This window comes from Astatotilapia calliptera, chromosome 11 (genome assembly GCF_964374335.1).
Source record: "Astatotilapia calliptera chromosome 11, fAstCal68.1, whole genome shotgun sequence".
Taxonomy (NCBI): domain Eukaryota; kingdom Metazoa; phylum Chordata; class Actinopteri; order Cichliformes; family Cichlidae; genus Astatotilapia; species Astatotilapia calliptera.
In genome coordinates, this window is record NC_137432.1 from 15,153,445 (window position 1) to 15,168,875 (window position 15,431).

The 15,431-nt window shown below is 40.3% G+C and overlaps 1 protein-coding gene across 2 annotated transcripts in view; it reads left to right on the forward strand.

The window, feature by feature from the left end:
* znf407 (zinc finger protein 407) overlaps nucleotides 1-15,431 on the forward strand; it is a 170,209-nt gene continuing 154,778 nt past the window's right edge. The window contains exons 1-4 of one of the 2 annotated variants that reach the window (XM_026183377.2): nucleotides 1-139; nucleotides 3,316-4,043; nucleotides 4,219-6,417; nucleotides 12,946-13,060. In XM_026183377.2, coding sequence (XP_026039162.1) covers nucleotides 3,383-4,043; nucleotides 4,219-6,417; nucleotides 12,946-13,060 — 2,975 coding nt within the window. In that variant the 5' untranslated portion in view covers nucleotides 1-139; nucleotides 3,316-3,382. Of the gene's footprint in view, nucleotides 140-390; nucleotides 535-3,315; nucleotides 4,044-4,218; nucleotides 6,418-12,945; nucleotides 13,061-15,431 lie in introns of those variants that run through there. The other variant, XM_026183378.2, reaches the window with a different exon arrangement.

Here is a 15,431-nt window from a genome sequence, read left to right on the forward strand (position 1 = left end):
AATCAGCTGATGTAGAAAAAAAAAACAAGAAGCCGCGGGCAGGAAGGCCGTCTTCTGTGACGCATGGCTCACGCTACGGTACGCCATTTGTGTCTAGCATCAAAAAGCGCGGACAGTGGAAATAAGCATATAACAAGAGGTAAGTTCAACTAGTATTTCACTGTACAGACATCTATATACTCGTATTGGCTTTTTTCAAACGATTGCGTAGTCTCTTGAGTGTTATAAAGTACTGTTCCTGCAGCATAGAAGACAGTTTCCGAGGTCGACGTTAGCCTCCTTTTTGGGCCTCTGTGCTGCCGTCGTTTTCCAAGCCTAGGACCTACATAGACCCGCCTTATCTCCGTTCCGATTGGATGTTTCTGCCGATGTTGAAGTTTAATTGGATGCGTTGTGCGTATATCAGAAGACCGTTGGAGAACATGTTGCTAGCAAGTTAGCAACTGTATTAAGAAGTGGGGCTGTAATGTTTCAGTCTTCTAGTGTTTAAGAGTATGAATCATTCAAGCGATGAAATGAGCGGCAAAGGAACATGTAGGACTGTGGCACTGGCTGTCTCTCTCTTCGTTGCAGTTTTTATCGTGTTGTATAAAACATTTGTGGCTAACTTTACCAGTACTTCCAAGCTAGCACTGACGCCTAGTCGTTAAACTGCTTATATATCGACACATATAAAATTGGCAGTTTTTTATTTTGTTGTTGTTGTTTTTTTAAGTGGGCATTCAAGCGGAGTTGTGCACTGAAAGTAGTAACGAACTCGTTCAGGACCGCTGTCCGCTTTCCTTAGCTACAGACACAACACCGATAGAATTCTGCTGTTATAGTGAACTCACTGTTTGCGAGCCTTTATTTATATATATATATATGGACAGTCTTTACATGGTGATACTTCAGTTAATCCTGTAATCGTATGCTACCAAAATAAACGGTAGTTGGTGGTAGTGAGCACACCCTAGGATATTCTCAAAGTTGGATACTTTAAAAGTCTGACTGGATGTCCTGCATATTTAAATATGATTGGGTCCAAACCCCCGAGGTCTGTGTTATGGCCCCTTAGAAACAACATGTAAGGGTATTAAACTGTATTATACACTCACAATTAGCGTTGTTACACATGAAGAAAGTGAGATTCACCAAATAAATCTCATCAGCTCACCCACAAATACATGGAATAATAATTTGTGTGCTTTATAATTCTTTCCACAGAAGAATATTTGATTGAGTACTGTAAATATTTGATTACTGTGATTCTTAAAATTTTATTTTGCCTGTATATTTGATTATGTATTTATTTGATTATGTTTTTATATTTGCAGCACATTTCGGTACTTTCAAAATTTGCAGTGTCTGTGCTGTTAAGTTAGTAAAATTGCTTTCTAAATTTTCATGTAAAGTTGTGACGTGTTGAGCTCTCAGGGCTGCTGTGTAGGGAATGTCCATCCATGGTGAATCCATGGATGGACATTCCCTTTTCAGGGAATCCAGGGTGAAGGTGAGCTATCAAAGAAAAGTAATGAGCACAAAAATGCTAAATTGAAACTTAAATATAACATAATTACAATGGAAATAATGAAAGTGGACTGCATTGTGAATATTTAAAACTAAGCGCACCCTTACTGCTTCCATAGGAATTAAGAAGGTGAGCAGCTGTTAGGTGCCACTAATTAAATGCACTTAATTAACTGATCATTAGCAAGTGTCGGCACCTTTGAAAAGCAGACGTTTTGTCAGTTTTTTGGTCTGGAGCCTTTACCTGTGTGGTAAAGCAATGCCAAGGAGTGGATGTCCTAGAAAATTCACCCCATGGTCAGACTAGATCAAGCTAAAGCTGGGCTCAAACTGTGTCATGCAACAGGACCATGATCCCAAGCACAGCAGGAAATCTACGAGAGAATGGCTGAATAAGAAAAGAATAAGTGTTGCAATGAGCCAAAGTCAACACCTCAGCCTTATGGAAATGCTGTGGTGGGACGTTAATAAAGCAGTGCATTAAATAAGCCCTACAAAAACCTCAGTGAATTGAAATTTCTCTACAGTGATGTGAGAGCCTGATAAAATCTTTACTTTAAGTTATTGCTGCTAAAAGGGGGATCATAGGGGGTACTTAGTTTTTCCACAGGACCGGATAGTGACTACTTTATTTTTATATAGTTCCTGTGAATATGATATGTCCTCAATTTGTTTGTGGATCTAATGAAAAAGCTGCACATTTTAATTCATTGGCTATATGAGTGAGAAAGTAGACTGTGGAAAAACACAAAGATAGGAAAGGATTTGAGAGTGTCGGTTAGCCACTGAACCTGAGATACATTATTTACAAACAAAATTACACAAAAAAGGGGAGATTGAAATGTTTAATGATTAGTATTGACAGAAACCTTTTTGGTCAGATGAAGTCCAACTTGTTTGCCAAAGAACTGACGGGGACAGGTTTATTATAGTTAACTAACTAAACTAAAAGTACACATGAAAAATGTTTTAGTTAAAAAAATAAATAAAGATAAAAACTAGATTTTGAAAAAATAACTGAAATGATTTTGTGAACTTTGAACACTAAAATGAAAGAAAATGAAATATCCTTAGTCTTGGTAATTGTTAGTTTGGTGAAATATTTTTATTACTACTTGCCTGATGAGTTGTTAAAGATGTTAAATCATTCTGTGTTTTTATTACAATACCTGTACTAATTTTCCTAAATATTGCCTCAGACACATGCCCTCCAAACTAAACTGAAAAAATAAAATCCACCGTGGAAACTAACTGACACTAAACAGTTTTTTCGTTTTTAAATCCAAAACGAAACATGTCATTGTAGTCTGTCTAACTTGTATGTACAGAAGTTCAATCAAAAATAATCCAATTATTTAAAGAGGATATAATATTGGAGTAAATGGGGTAACAAAAGCAAATGAAATACACTGCAAAGACAGACATGTCAAGTAAATAAACTTCAAGGAACAATACTTGATTTGCAGTCCACTGATCTGTGTTGGCCATTGTACATTTTTAGTACATTTATCACACAAAAGGTTTGAATTCCAGCAGAACTTAAATAAGCAGCAGCCAATTTTCATGCTGGATGTCTGTGACTAACAATGTCTGTTTGGAAGCACTAGATGGCAACATTTACTTGTGCTTGGTCCGAGAATGCTGCAGAAGGAATACTTTTCAGAAGCTTGTTGTTAGCTGTTGTTTGTCTCGCTGAACTTAACTTTTTACTATTTCCTTTTCTTTTTTTTATAGCATACACTAAAGTGTATTTCAGACAAATAAAGATGTCTGACATTTTGTCTTCCATCTTCCCCCCTCTTTCAGGATTCTGACCCAGCTCTGATGATAGCGATCAGCTTCACTGTTGTGTGTAATCATAGCAGGATATGATATGGATGAAACAGTGATATCAGGAGAGGAAGCCATTGAGGAGAAAGTGGCTGAAAATAACATCAGTGGGCAAGTGCATACAGATGATGTGGAAATGGAGGAAACTGCAGGAGACTCGCCCAGTGCTGCTGAGCTCGATGAAGCAGATGAAGAAGTCATTGAGAGACCAAGTCCGAATTCTGCACCTAAAGACGGCGACAACCTCTGCACAGTTTGTGGCTTCTCAGCCAAATGCCCGAGATCACTGAAGATCCACTTTGCACGAAAGCACGGAAAGATGTCTGACAAAGCTGCACAACCTTTGGAGAAAAGTGCAAATATCTCTAATGTGAGTCCTGCTGAAATCCAGCAGGAGGCAGACATGGAGGCAGAGAGTGGCGCTGAGGTTAAACAGGAACAAGATTCTGATCGTGATGAACTGAGATCAGTCGCAAGTGACAAAGGCACAAACATGAAGGATGTAACTGAAAAGCAAAGTGTATTAGACAAACAGCAGGTAGAGCAAGAAGGAACAATCCCTACACAAGAGAGAAGAGTGAGCAAGCGAATCCCAAAACCCAAGATTATTCATTCCTGCAACTACTGTGGGCAAGAGTTTAGGGACAAGGCTCCTCTAGATGTTCACATCCAGAGATACCACACCAAAGACACCCCATATACATGTGAGTATATCCTGTTCTCCACAGTTCTAAGCCTTTAGCATTACATGTGAATTAAGCATTGGCTTAATATAATATTTGTAATAGGTAGTAGAATAAAAAATGTGCCTGTCTTTTTTTCTTTTCTTTTCTTTTTTTAAGTTATATTTAACAATTGTATCTCTGAACTGTCTTTCAGTTGATGCTGATGAAAGCATAGATGACAGGGAGGAGGCTGTGGATCCTGGCAGTAGCATGAAGGCTACTTCAACACGAGTGACCCCCAAACGCACCCTCAGCAGGTTCCAGCTGAAGTGCGCAAACTGTGATTTTAGGGTCAGCACAGCTACGCTGCTGGAGAACCATGCTCGTGTCAAACACCTTGACCAGGACTGGTACCGTTGCAAATTGTGCAACTTTCTTTCTGCCACATCTGAGTGGATGGATTCTCACCTGTCCTCAGATAGCCACATGCAGCAGCAGGAGAAAGAAAGCAAGAGCTCAAAATCTGAAGTATATGTCGACAGGGTAAGCAGAGATGGTGCTGGAGATGGTGCTGTTATAGATGACGTAGCTCAGATGCTCGGGGGAGAAGGGGTAGATACGTTGACAGGAGGAGAACAGGAAACTGACGAGGCAGCTGAGGCTGCCAAAGCCGTGTTAGCTGAGGAGGAAGAGTTAGAGCTGGGACCTCCCAGTAAGAAAAGAGGAAGACCAAAGCAAGGCTCCACAACCACATGTGGATACTGTGGCCTGGTGGTGTCCAACGCCACCAACCTCAGTGTTCATGTTCGCCGTAAACACAGCAAAGATTATGGCTACAGCTGCACTCTGTGCAACTACAGCTGTGTGACCAAAGGAGACATGGATCGTCACTGTTTAACAAAGAAGCATGTTAGACGTGCACAAGAATGCACAAGTAAGAACCCAATCACAAATCACATAAGTACATCAATTCAGGAAACCAAGGAGCCGAATACCATCGTAGAGACCACCGGCACAGAGGAAGAATCTGATGACACAACTTCCAAAGAACACGGTGGAGACGAACAAACTCAGCCAGAGGCAAACCAGAAAAAAAGTAAATATGACTCTGTCAATGCCTGCAGCCTCTGTGATTTTGTTGCTCAATCTATTCCGTCCCTCCATCTTCACGTCAAGAGAAAACACACCAGAGATTTTGAGTATGTCTGTTTAGCGTGCAGTTACTATGCTGTAACAAGCAGGGAAATGTCCCGCCATGCAAGCACAGAGAAACACAAGCAGAAAAGTCAGAAATATCTGGAACAAAAAGGGAGCGAAGGACAAAGAGCCTTCGCACTCCCTCTAAAGCTGAATGATATCACGGAGCTTCCTGCAGCAAATTCTAACCCTGAATGTGAATCCGTGAGTCCCGCAGAGGTGTCTGAATCCTGTCCCATAGACAGTCAATCTGTGGAAGGCCAGAATACACCTGCGCCCTGTGTCACCACAGAGCTGGTTAATGATGTGCTTGTAGGTGGAGATGAGAAGCAAGCAAATGCAATTACATCTCCTGCTTGTGGTGAACCAGAGATGACCATTGAAGCGACTGAGCTAACAGCAGATTCTGAAGCCCAGCAGGATGAAGAATGTCAGCTTTCAGTCTCTGAGTTGGCACAGCCAGAGAGCCAGGAACAAGAGGGTAAACAAGCAGATGATGAACATTTAAAGGTAGACGTTATGACTAGAGACACACAAATGTCCAAAGCCCTTCCCTTTGATGCCTGTATTGTATCTGTGAAGTTCCTAGCTGAGCAGGAGCAGGCTGCACAGGAAGGCCTGTCTCTGGAAGGTGAAGCCACCATGATATGTTTGACTGGAGGATCACCAGTGACCTCTGGCTTAGTGTCTCCCAGCTCCGCATACGTCAAGAAGCTCAAACCCAAGGAAGCAAAGGTGAGGGAGGAAACCAAAGGAAGCAACTCTCGCATACGCTGCGAGGACTGCGGATTCATGGCGGACGGCATCAGCGGCCTCAATGTCCACATCTCGATGAAGCATCCTTCCAAGGAGAGGCATTTCCACTGTTTGGTCTGCGGCAAGTCCTTCTACACCGAGAGCAACCTGCACCAGCACCTGACCAGCGCTGCCCACCTTCGCAACGAGCAGAACAGTGTGGAGGAGCTGCCCGAAGGGGGCGCAAGCTTCAAGTGTGTCAAGTGCACGGATCGATTTGAATCAGAGCAGGATCTGTTTTATCACATCAAGGAGAAACACGAGGAGCTCCTGAGGGAGGTCAACAAGTACGTGCTGGAGGACACGGAGCAGATCAACCGCGAACGGGAGGAGAACCAGGGCAACGTGTGCAAATACTGTGGCAAGGTGTGCAAGAGCAGCAACTCTATGGCCTTCCTGGCACACATTCGCACTCACACCGGTACGTACGCTTGCTTTCTTGAACTGTTCCTTCTCCCTCTTTTTTGGACCTTGTTCCCACACAGTAAATATGCATCAATGCAGTATGTTTGTTTTTTTGTGTAAAAGCAAGCCACAGCTATGATTCTTCTTTTTTACTTGCGCTATTAAAAACAAGGGGGCACATTAATGAGGCATCTGCAGCCCACAGTGAGTTTGCTAAAACATTACATGACAACATAGTTTTAGGAAGGTGCTCATAATCCTTTGTATATCCTTTGTAAACCTCATCTTTACTGCAAATATTGAAATTATTAACTTGGTAATGCATATTTTAAGTGCTTGGAATTGCAATTTATCCATTTATTTCCGCTTAGAAAGCTGCTTGTGATTTAAAAAAGTGAAAATGTATCATATATTCACATACACTTTATTAACAATTGCACTTCCCAGTTCTTACACAAATGACTAAACCTTCTATAAGTGATACAGATTGGCTTGGTGGTTATTATCAGATTCAGTCCAGAAATTGCAAAAGGAAAGAAAAGCTGTCATTTGTGTAGCTCCTCAGCTATTAGGCCTTTGTTTTAGGTCCCAAAGTATTGGGCGCCTCTTCTTTTGGCAGTTCAAGCTAATGTTAGAGCTACTATCTACTTCAGCCAGGTAATAGCTGTTTCAGTAGAGGTGAAGGTAAAGACTGATTGAGCTTCAGACCAGCAGGAGAGACGCTAATGGACCCCAGATTGGGATTCCCTGAGCAACGCTTGGTCAGAGACATGTGCGACTCATAATTGATGTGTCCATTACTAGGACTCAGTTGTAATTATAGTCAATAAGTCTCTGTAAATGTGTTAAAGCTTAGGCTAAAAGCATTGGAGGTCCAAAGAGAGGTGGGCTAATAATTTAAAATAATCAATGCAGACGTATTCAAAGCCTTTAATTTCCCTCGTGTCTGTACGTCCATGTTTGTGCGCTCGTATGCCTGGTGAATGTGTGTATATGTCAGCCTTCATGGCTAGCTGATTATCCTCAATCCATTAAGATTTATCTTGTCATTTATAATGCAAAGCAGGCCTGCGTTGGTCAGGACTTCGGCTGGGAAATGTCCGGCAGGTTAAGAACATGGGGCTCTCCATTACTTTTCCCTGACCATGTGTATTAATTGCTTTTAAAATCAACTTAATGCAGGAACGAGATGTGAGGGCGCCATCAATAAATGCCCCTCTCTGCCTCCTATGGTCCATCCCCCTTTCAGCCGAAACTTTAATGGGACTTTAATTGAAGTCCATGCTCTGTGCTTACCATGTGTGTGTATGATTGTGCCCTTGTGTTTCTGTGTGTGTGTGTATGTAAATGTGTGTTGAAGAAAAGATAAAAACAGGATGGTTTGATATCCTGTGACAGTGGATGGTTTGTGTGGGGACTGTAGTTTTACTACGTACCGCTTTTGTAGAATACACAGAAATGATACTTCCAGTATGTCTTATCTAAGTGCATACTGTGTGGTGTACTTCATAATCTAGGCTAAAACGATTGTATAGTAAATACTGTTCAATTAGTGAAACTGCAGTACTGGAATGTTACAGACAAGAAAACATCCTTTCTGCCAGTCACCTTGTGTGCCAAAGTCATATTTTTCACAGCTTAGACCAAACTGCTTAAAGCTGTAAGAATTAGAGGTTAAAATCTTGATGATTAATGTTGAGCTTCCACTTTCTTCTTATTAATGGTTAGTCTATATGTATTCATAATTCCACCCTCTGTCATAATTCTTGAGTTTTGAGGGCACTTACTTAGTGTTACTTAAGAAAATGAAAGCTTTGACACTGAGGTCCCAACTCGAGGCTTTGAGTCAAGGGCACATTCCAGGGGTTCAAATGATCACTACTTCATTTTTATTATTGTTTTTTTTTTTTTTAGGTTTACCTATTTTTATGCAGTAGAGTTGTTTTCTTGTTTATGAGACTGCATCTCCACTTTCCTTAATGCTGTCTTGTTTCCAGAAAGCACCCATTTCACTTCATTTTGACAACATATGTCAGTTGTTATTATTGCTAAGTTCCCTCATTACAGTGAATTATTCACCTTTTTATGTGCTGGTCATTTATTCTGGGAGTTTGTTTGTGGGGCCGACTGCGGAGCAGCACGGTGGGGGTCTGCCAGTTTCTGAGCTGGGAGCACGTCCAGATCCTTTTAATTAAGACCTAGTTTTTATTCACTTGATTAATCAGAGAAATCAGGAGACGGCAGTGGGAGGCTGCACACAGATTTGTCAATTTGTCCCTTAAAGGAATCGCATACACATGCTCGCATTTTGCCAATGAGGGCGCAGCTAAAATTTGCATTTTGAGGTAAATTGGTCACTTTTTCACTGGAGTGAGCTGTCTGACCTCAGACCGAGCCTTAAAGCAATGATAACACATGTTATCCACTCTTGCTAGTATGCAGGATGTAATTTGTGTTTGTAGCAATAGCCAGGAATTAAAATGATAGGTGCTCCACTGGTCTGCTGTATAGTGTTAAGTTTAAACACTTTAGTGATGGTTTAACCCATACTGGCTTTTGATACAAACATTTCTAGGATCTTTAAATCCTTACAGATGATTTTTGTCATTTAGCATGTGTAGAAGAAATTAAAAAGCAATTGACTCTTGTAATTTCTAATCATCACAGTGTATTTTATTTCTAGCCTGTTTTGGTAGCCAAGAATACCCAGAAAGGTTACATAAAGGCTGCTTTTTGACTGCTCCATTATTGTCGAGAGGTTGCTACAGCACGTAGATTCTCACGGTCAATTTGGACTCCCTTCCTGACGGAATACGTGTCTCATCCGAGAATTGAACCATGGAATGTTTATTTCTTAAGCAAACCCCTACACATTAAACCACTCCACGCAACACGAAAAAACAAACAAAAAAAGGTCCCAAAGAGAAGTTTTGTTTTTTTTTTAAGGATAAAAAAATTAGATGCTGATTTATTAGAATAGATGAGATATATCTGAATAGATGAGATGCTGATTTATCAGCATTAAACTAATCAGCGAATTAAATTTTGGCAAATAAAAAGTTGAAAGCAGAGAGCAGACCAATGCAACACTGAAGTATTTACAGCTTTGGATTTAATAGCTCATTTTCCATGCCAATGCGTCGTGCTGCAGGACCCACCTTTCGCTGGAGGGTTCAGGGGGATGGGGGTGGGGGGGAGTGTACAGTGGGATGCTTATTCATACCTCTACACACCATCACCATCCACCCTTGAGGTGGTACCATATGCTGCTCTATAGACCTTAAATCCAGAGGGAGAAAGACAACGTTTTTAGCACTATAGAAACACAAATGGGAACGGCGGTGATTATGAAGCAAAGACGTTTATGATGACTCTAAACTTTTTGCTTGAAAGGGTAGAGTGAAGGAAGCGAACTGGAGTTGTTCAGACAGAAAAGGAGGCCTTATCAGGAGTTTTAGTCTGAAGTTATCTTATAGGATATTTCAGACCTATAATGGAAGGTAGTTGAAAAAAAATCAAATTTATTTTTGCCTTCTTGGTTATTCGTGGAACGTGGTTTTACATTTTGTTTAGGAGGAAATCCCAGTTCGCTTTTACCCTAAATACTCACTTGATTTTTGGAAATGTTATACTTGGAAGAAAAGAGTGTTTTTTGTCTATAACCCGTCATGAGACTGATAAATTATTAGCATGTGTGTGTTTTTCCCCATTAAGCTGAGTTTATTAAGTGTGAAGTTTAAGTATATATGTCTGATAATGTCACGAGGTTTCTTTTGACTTACAGGCTTGAGTCCTTTTAATAGGAAGTGGGGGATATAGTGGCAGCGTTATGCACTGTCTAAAGAATGGTGGTATGGAGTTGCATGATGGGAAATTAAATGTAATTTTGGATCCCGGGCCATATTAAAAGGCAGAATCTTTCGACTGTGTTGCTTCAGTGTTTCAGTTTGTCTTTAATGTGTCCGGTGTCTGCTTCTGAACTTTCTGGAGTATAATGCTGAACTCCTATAGAGCTTCTTTTAATAAAACCACATATTTTAAAGGTTTTTTGTTTTTTTTTGTGTGTTCACAGTTGCCATCAGACTTTTATGCGTGGTGCTTTTCTCTTCCTATCCTCCCCCTCTTGCATTCTGTTAAAGTATGTGTTTCACACTTTGTGCTGACAGGAACAGGTGAAAATTTTCCTCTAAAGAATCATGTTTAATATTCATGTGACTTGTGGCACCGCATTAACCATGTTCCAATGCACCCACTGTAATGCAGAGTAAATCTATTTTTTGCAGCATAAAACAAGTAAAAACAAGGCAACAGATTAAAATAAACTTTGACTGAACACCCGCAAGACTGTTCACAGATGAAACCGCAGTATTGAAACTGCAGAATAGTGGAAGTGGAAGCAAAATGTGTTTATTTGTATGAAATTATCAGCTATTATTCTTTTCCTCTAAACATGAAAGTTAAAGCCAAGGCTGTGACAGGGGTGTGCATCATGTGCGAGACGTGTGTGTGTGTGTGTGTGTGTGTGTGTGTGTGTGTGTGTGTGTGTGTGTGTGTGTGTGTGTGTGAGCACGTAGTGAAACATTGCAAGAGGTTCCTCTCTCCTCTCAGGAAATTAATTAGTCATTCCCTGTCTCATCTGGGATGTGCAGGAGCCACATCGCCCCTATGTGGATGGCAATATTAATTTAACATGACACTGCATTGATGGTCAATTTCAGTTTCACGGAGGCTGTTTAAGTGGAGTGGTAGAGTATTAATGTGATAAGATGTGAGAACTGAGGGACGTTACATCGCTCTCCTTTCTGCCATGTTTCATACTCAGCCAGCCATCTGGACAAATCAGCTCCCCACGCCCCTCTCTCTCTCTCTCTCTCTCTCTCTCTCTCTCTCTCTCTCTCTCTCTCTCTCTCTCTCTCTCTCTCTCTCTCTCACACCTCAACTTTAGGTTGCATATGACTGTGTGTGTGTGTGTGTGTGAGTGAGAGAGAAGGGGGAAGAATGATTGTCTCTCCTTCTGTTTGTCCACGGGTGATTATTGTTTATGAATATAATGTGTGTGTCTGCAAGCGCATGCAAAGGTGTGAGGTGGGGCTCTGAATCTAGATGCAGGTAGGTGTAGGTGTGACAGTGGGTGTGGTGTGAGTGTGTGCATCTGTCTTTTTTATGGGTGTTGCTGAGTTTGTTTTGTAATCTTTTTTTCTTCTTCTTTTAATTAGTGTGTGTGTGTGTGTGTGTGTGTGTGTGTGTGTGTGTGTGTGTGTGTGTGTGTGTGTGTGTGTGTGTGTGTGTGTGTGAGAGAGAGAGAGAGAGAGAGAAAGTGTCAATTTATTAAGGTGTGAAGGGTAGAGTTTTGGACCGAGATATTTGTTTTTTGCCTTTATTTGCTCTTGTTTTTATGCTGTGCGTGCGTGTGTGTGTGTGTGGTATACTATGGAGACATGTGAAATGAAGAGGTTGTCTTTGCCCATGTGTTGACCCACCCCCACTCCCCGTCCCTTGTGTTTATGGGCCTTGTTAGCACAGGCTTGCCTTTCAATCTTCGTTACCGGCATAAAATTCAATGTGTCGTACTTCCAGCTCACAGCAAGTGAACCGTGTATGAACGAATTAGTAATCTACACAAAGTGCTTAATCAAATCAGCGGCTGCCCCTGGAATAAATATTGTACAACGTCTTGGGATATTCACTGGGAGAGGCTGAGGGTTTGCTCAAAGATGCATACGTAGATATTACACCAGGCTGCCACTTATATTGGAGTGTCATACTGTGCTGTGCCGCTGTTGAACAAAATATTCATGTTACTTACTAATTATAGCTTGAATCTTTGAAGAAATGTAAACTTGCGTTTGTAATAAGCATTTTTTTTGTGTTCTATATTTAAAATTTGAGATGGTGTAGCATGTCCAACGTTTTTTTTTCCCTTCTCTTTGAGCTGGTAGATGTGAGTGCATCACAGAGATAGTACAGGCATTGGCCCTCACCCTCGCTCTGCTCTTAAATGATGAATAGCAGGAAGAAGCTTTGCCACTCTCTCAAATGCTACCCCGCCCTCAGGACTTATTAATGACAATAATTAGGGAGAAACCTCCCTGCGAAGCCCGCCAGAGTGATTAGCGCTTTAATGATGGAATGGGCGGTAGTGAGCGCACACAGAATTGATTTACGTATTCGCCCTGACCTTTGGAATCCAATTTACGCATCCACAGGCAAAGGAAGAGTAGGTAAGAGATGAAGGAGAGTGACAAGGATAGATAGAGAGTGAAAGAAGAGCTGCTTGGCACTTGGAGTGTGACTGTAGTTTTTATGGGGGCTGGAGTAAGGGCATCTGTTTCTATAATTCTGAAGTCATTTCGTAGCTGTGAAGTAGATTGAAGCCCTAGCACAGAACTAATAACAGTTCTCCACGCCTGGCATTGAAAAATGATCCGTAATGTAAAATCAGATTTCTGCCCAGCGCTTACGCAGTCGTGTTTTATTAAAATTGCCGTTTCTTTCAAACATAATATTATTGTTGCATGTGATTTCTCCGTGCTGTGTTTTGCAGGGTCTAAGCCCTTCATGTGCAAGATCTGCAACTTCGCAACCGCTCAGCTGGGAGACGCCAGGAACCACGTGAAGAGACATCTTGGCATGCGAGAGTACAAATGCGACATATGTGGGTGAGTTACTCGGAGTATGCCGTTCTTAAGGGTAACAATTCGCAGAGTCGAGGGGGGTCAAACAACGGCTTTGCTCACACAAATTTGGAGTGAAGGATGATCCAGTCATTACAGCTCTGGACATTTACAAGAAAAAGTCAAGCAATAACATGAAAATCTACGAGTCGGGGAATGTGTTTGTTTTAGTGTTACATCTAATGACTCTCACCTGAGGATTCAATTGCAAATCAATAAGAACGTATTTAGTCACTTGTCTCACATTTGATTGGATGCACATTTCTAATAGAGATATTTCACAGTTTGCTGAAAAGCTGCCGCAGTTTTCAAGTTGAAGCTCAAAATTGAGACAAGCGTTTGGTTTGCTCCTCCTGTTGAGTGTGGCCTGCTGATTATCTATTGTACAGCCCACTTTAAATTGCATTTGTCTCAGGCTAATTCATAATTCAAACCCATTTAACCCTGCCTGGTCATAATAAGAGACGTGGCATTGGTTTGCTTCATTTGCTAATGTGATGCAGACAGCTTTTTATACTTATCTGTCACACACGTCCACAGATTGTGATTAGTTTGCCTTTTGAGAACCTTGCTGTCCATTTAATGCCTTAATGTTCTGTTTGAAAACCCAAATCCATATTCTGCTATTTAATAAGAAAGTAAACCGATCAATGTAAAGGGATTCACTATTTACAGAAAAATTGTAGCTGTGCAAAAATAATCGAAACAAGGTAAAGGCAGTTTTCTTGTATTTATTTCTTGTGACGCTCATAGTGGCAACAACACCAAAAGACAAAACACAACAAAAAACACCTGGAAATCTGAGCAGCGACGTCTTTTTATTCCAGAAATATTGGCTCAAGTTACCCAAAAATATTCAGCACGTTTGGGTACAAATAATTTTCTTTCAGCCAAACTACACCCTCCAACCACAGGAAGAATGCAGATAGCTAATGTTACAGCTTGGCTGAGGGTGGCCAGCTTTATGTTTGCATCCTGTCATGTTTGGCCTTTTCAAAGTGGTAGATGCATACTTTGATAACATTATTATCTTTAATAAATGGTTAAAAATGAATGGATAAATAAATGGTAAATAATGTTTAATCAATCTTAAATTTAGTTCAACAATGGCAGGCTTATTAGTGTTTACTGATTGGTTAATAGGTGTTGAATAAACCATCAACAAGCATTAACTGGGTGGTTAAAGTAAAGTTGAAACTGATGTTCAAAAGTCTTTGTATGTGGTTGATAAAGTCTGTGTAATGAATATTTAAACTTTAATTAATTTTTACAGATAACTTTATATTATAATTAATGCAAAACATGGAAATCACAAGGCTATAAACTTTGAGGGTGTGGTTGGTATCCTGTGTCTTTCACTGTTTTTAGAAAATGTTTAGTTTTAATTTAGTTTTTATTAGTTTCAGTGTTAGTTAAATTACTATTATATTAAATTGTATTATTGGAGTCATATAAATGTATGCAAGATTTAGGTAAATCCGTACAAGTATTACAGTAAAAACACAGAACCTTTTGAAAGCAATTCACTCACAGTCTTATAGACATCCAGACTGTCTATCAGTGCCTCATATGTCATAAAAACTTTACTAAACCAACAAAGAATAAAACTTCCTCTGATTTATTTATTTTTTGTTCTGGTTTTTATGACCCCTCGGCTGTAAAAGGCTGTTGAGGTATTGTCATCATCCCGCCGTGCAGGCAGCTTGGACACCTAGGTTTGTAAATGTGATAACTCGAGAACAAAGTGATGTAGGAGCTTCAAATAGATACCATACTGCATCTAATTAAATCTTGGATGAGTTCAAATCTCATAGGTCAAGTTTTCTGAAAATCTTGTGAAATCGATTACTCAAGAAAGAAGCACTTAGGATTTTCAAATTGATACCAAAGGTGTGTCTATTAGGAGGCTGAAAGGCAGCACTGGTGGTTGCCAGTATTTTTTAGTTAGTTCACAAAGTCTTTTCAGAAAATGAAAGAAACATGCGCTTTGTGTGAATGTGAGAGTGAATGAATAGTGGAATCGTAAAGCACTTTGGGTGCCTAGAAAAGCGCTATATAAATGCAATCCATTATTGTTTTTCTATGTTGCAACAACCTCTACTAAACGGCAGCATTTGGTGGCCTCAGACTCAGGACACAGTTACAGCAGGTTGTCTTGACCATGTCTATAAACCTAAATGCACTGACTTGCTGCTGATAAGGCATAAACGAACAGTTGAACAGATGTACCTGATAAAATGACCAGTATGTGTAAATAATATGAACAGAAATCATAATATAGTAATGATTATTTAACGTTAGTAATTCTAATTAATGTTATAATTACTAAATATAATGTTAGTTATAACCTCAGGTT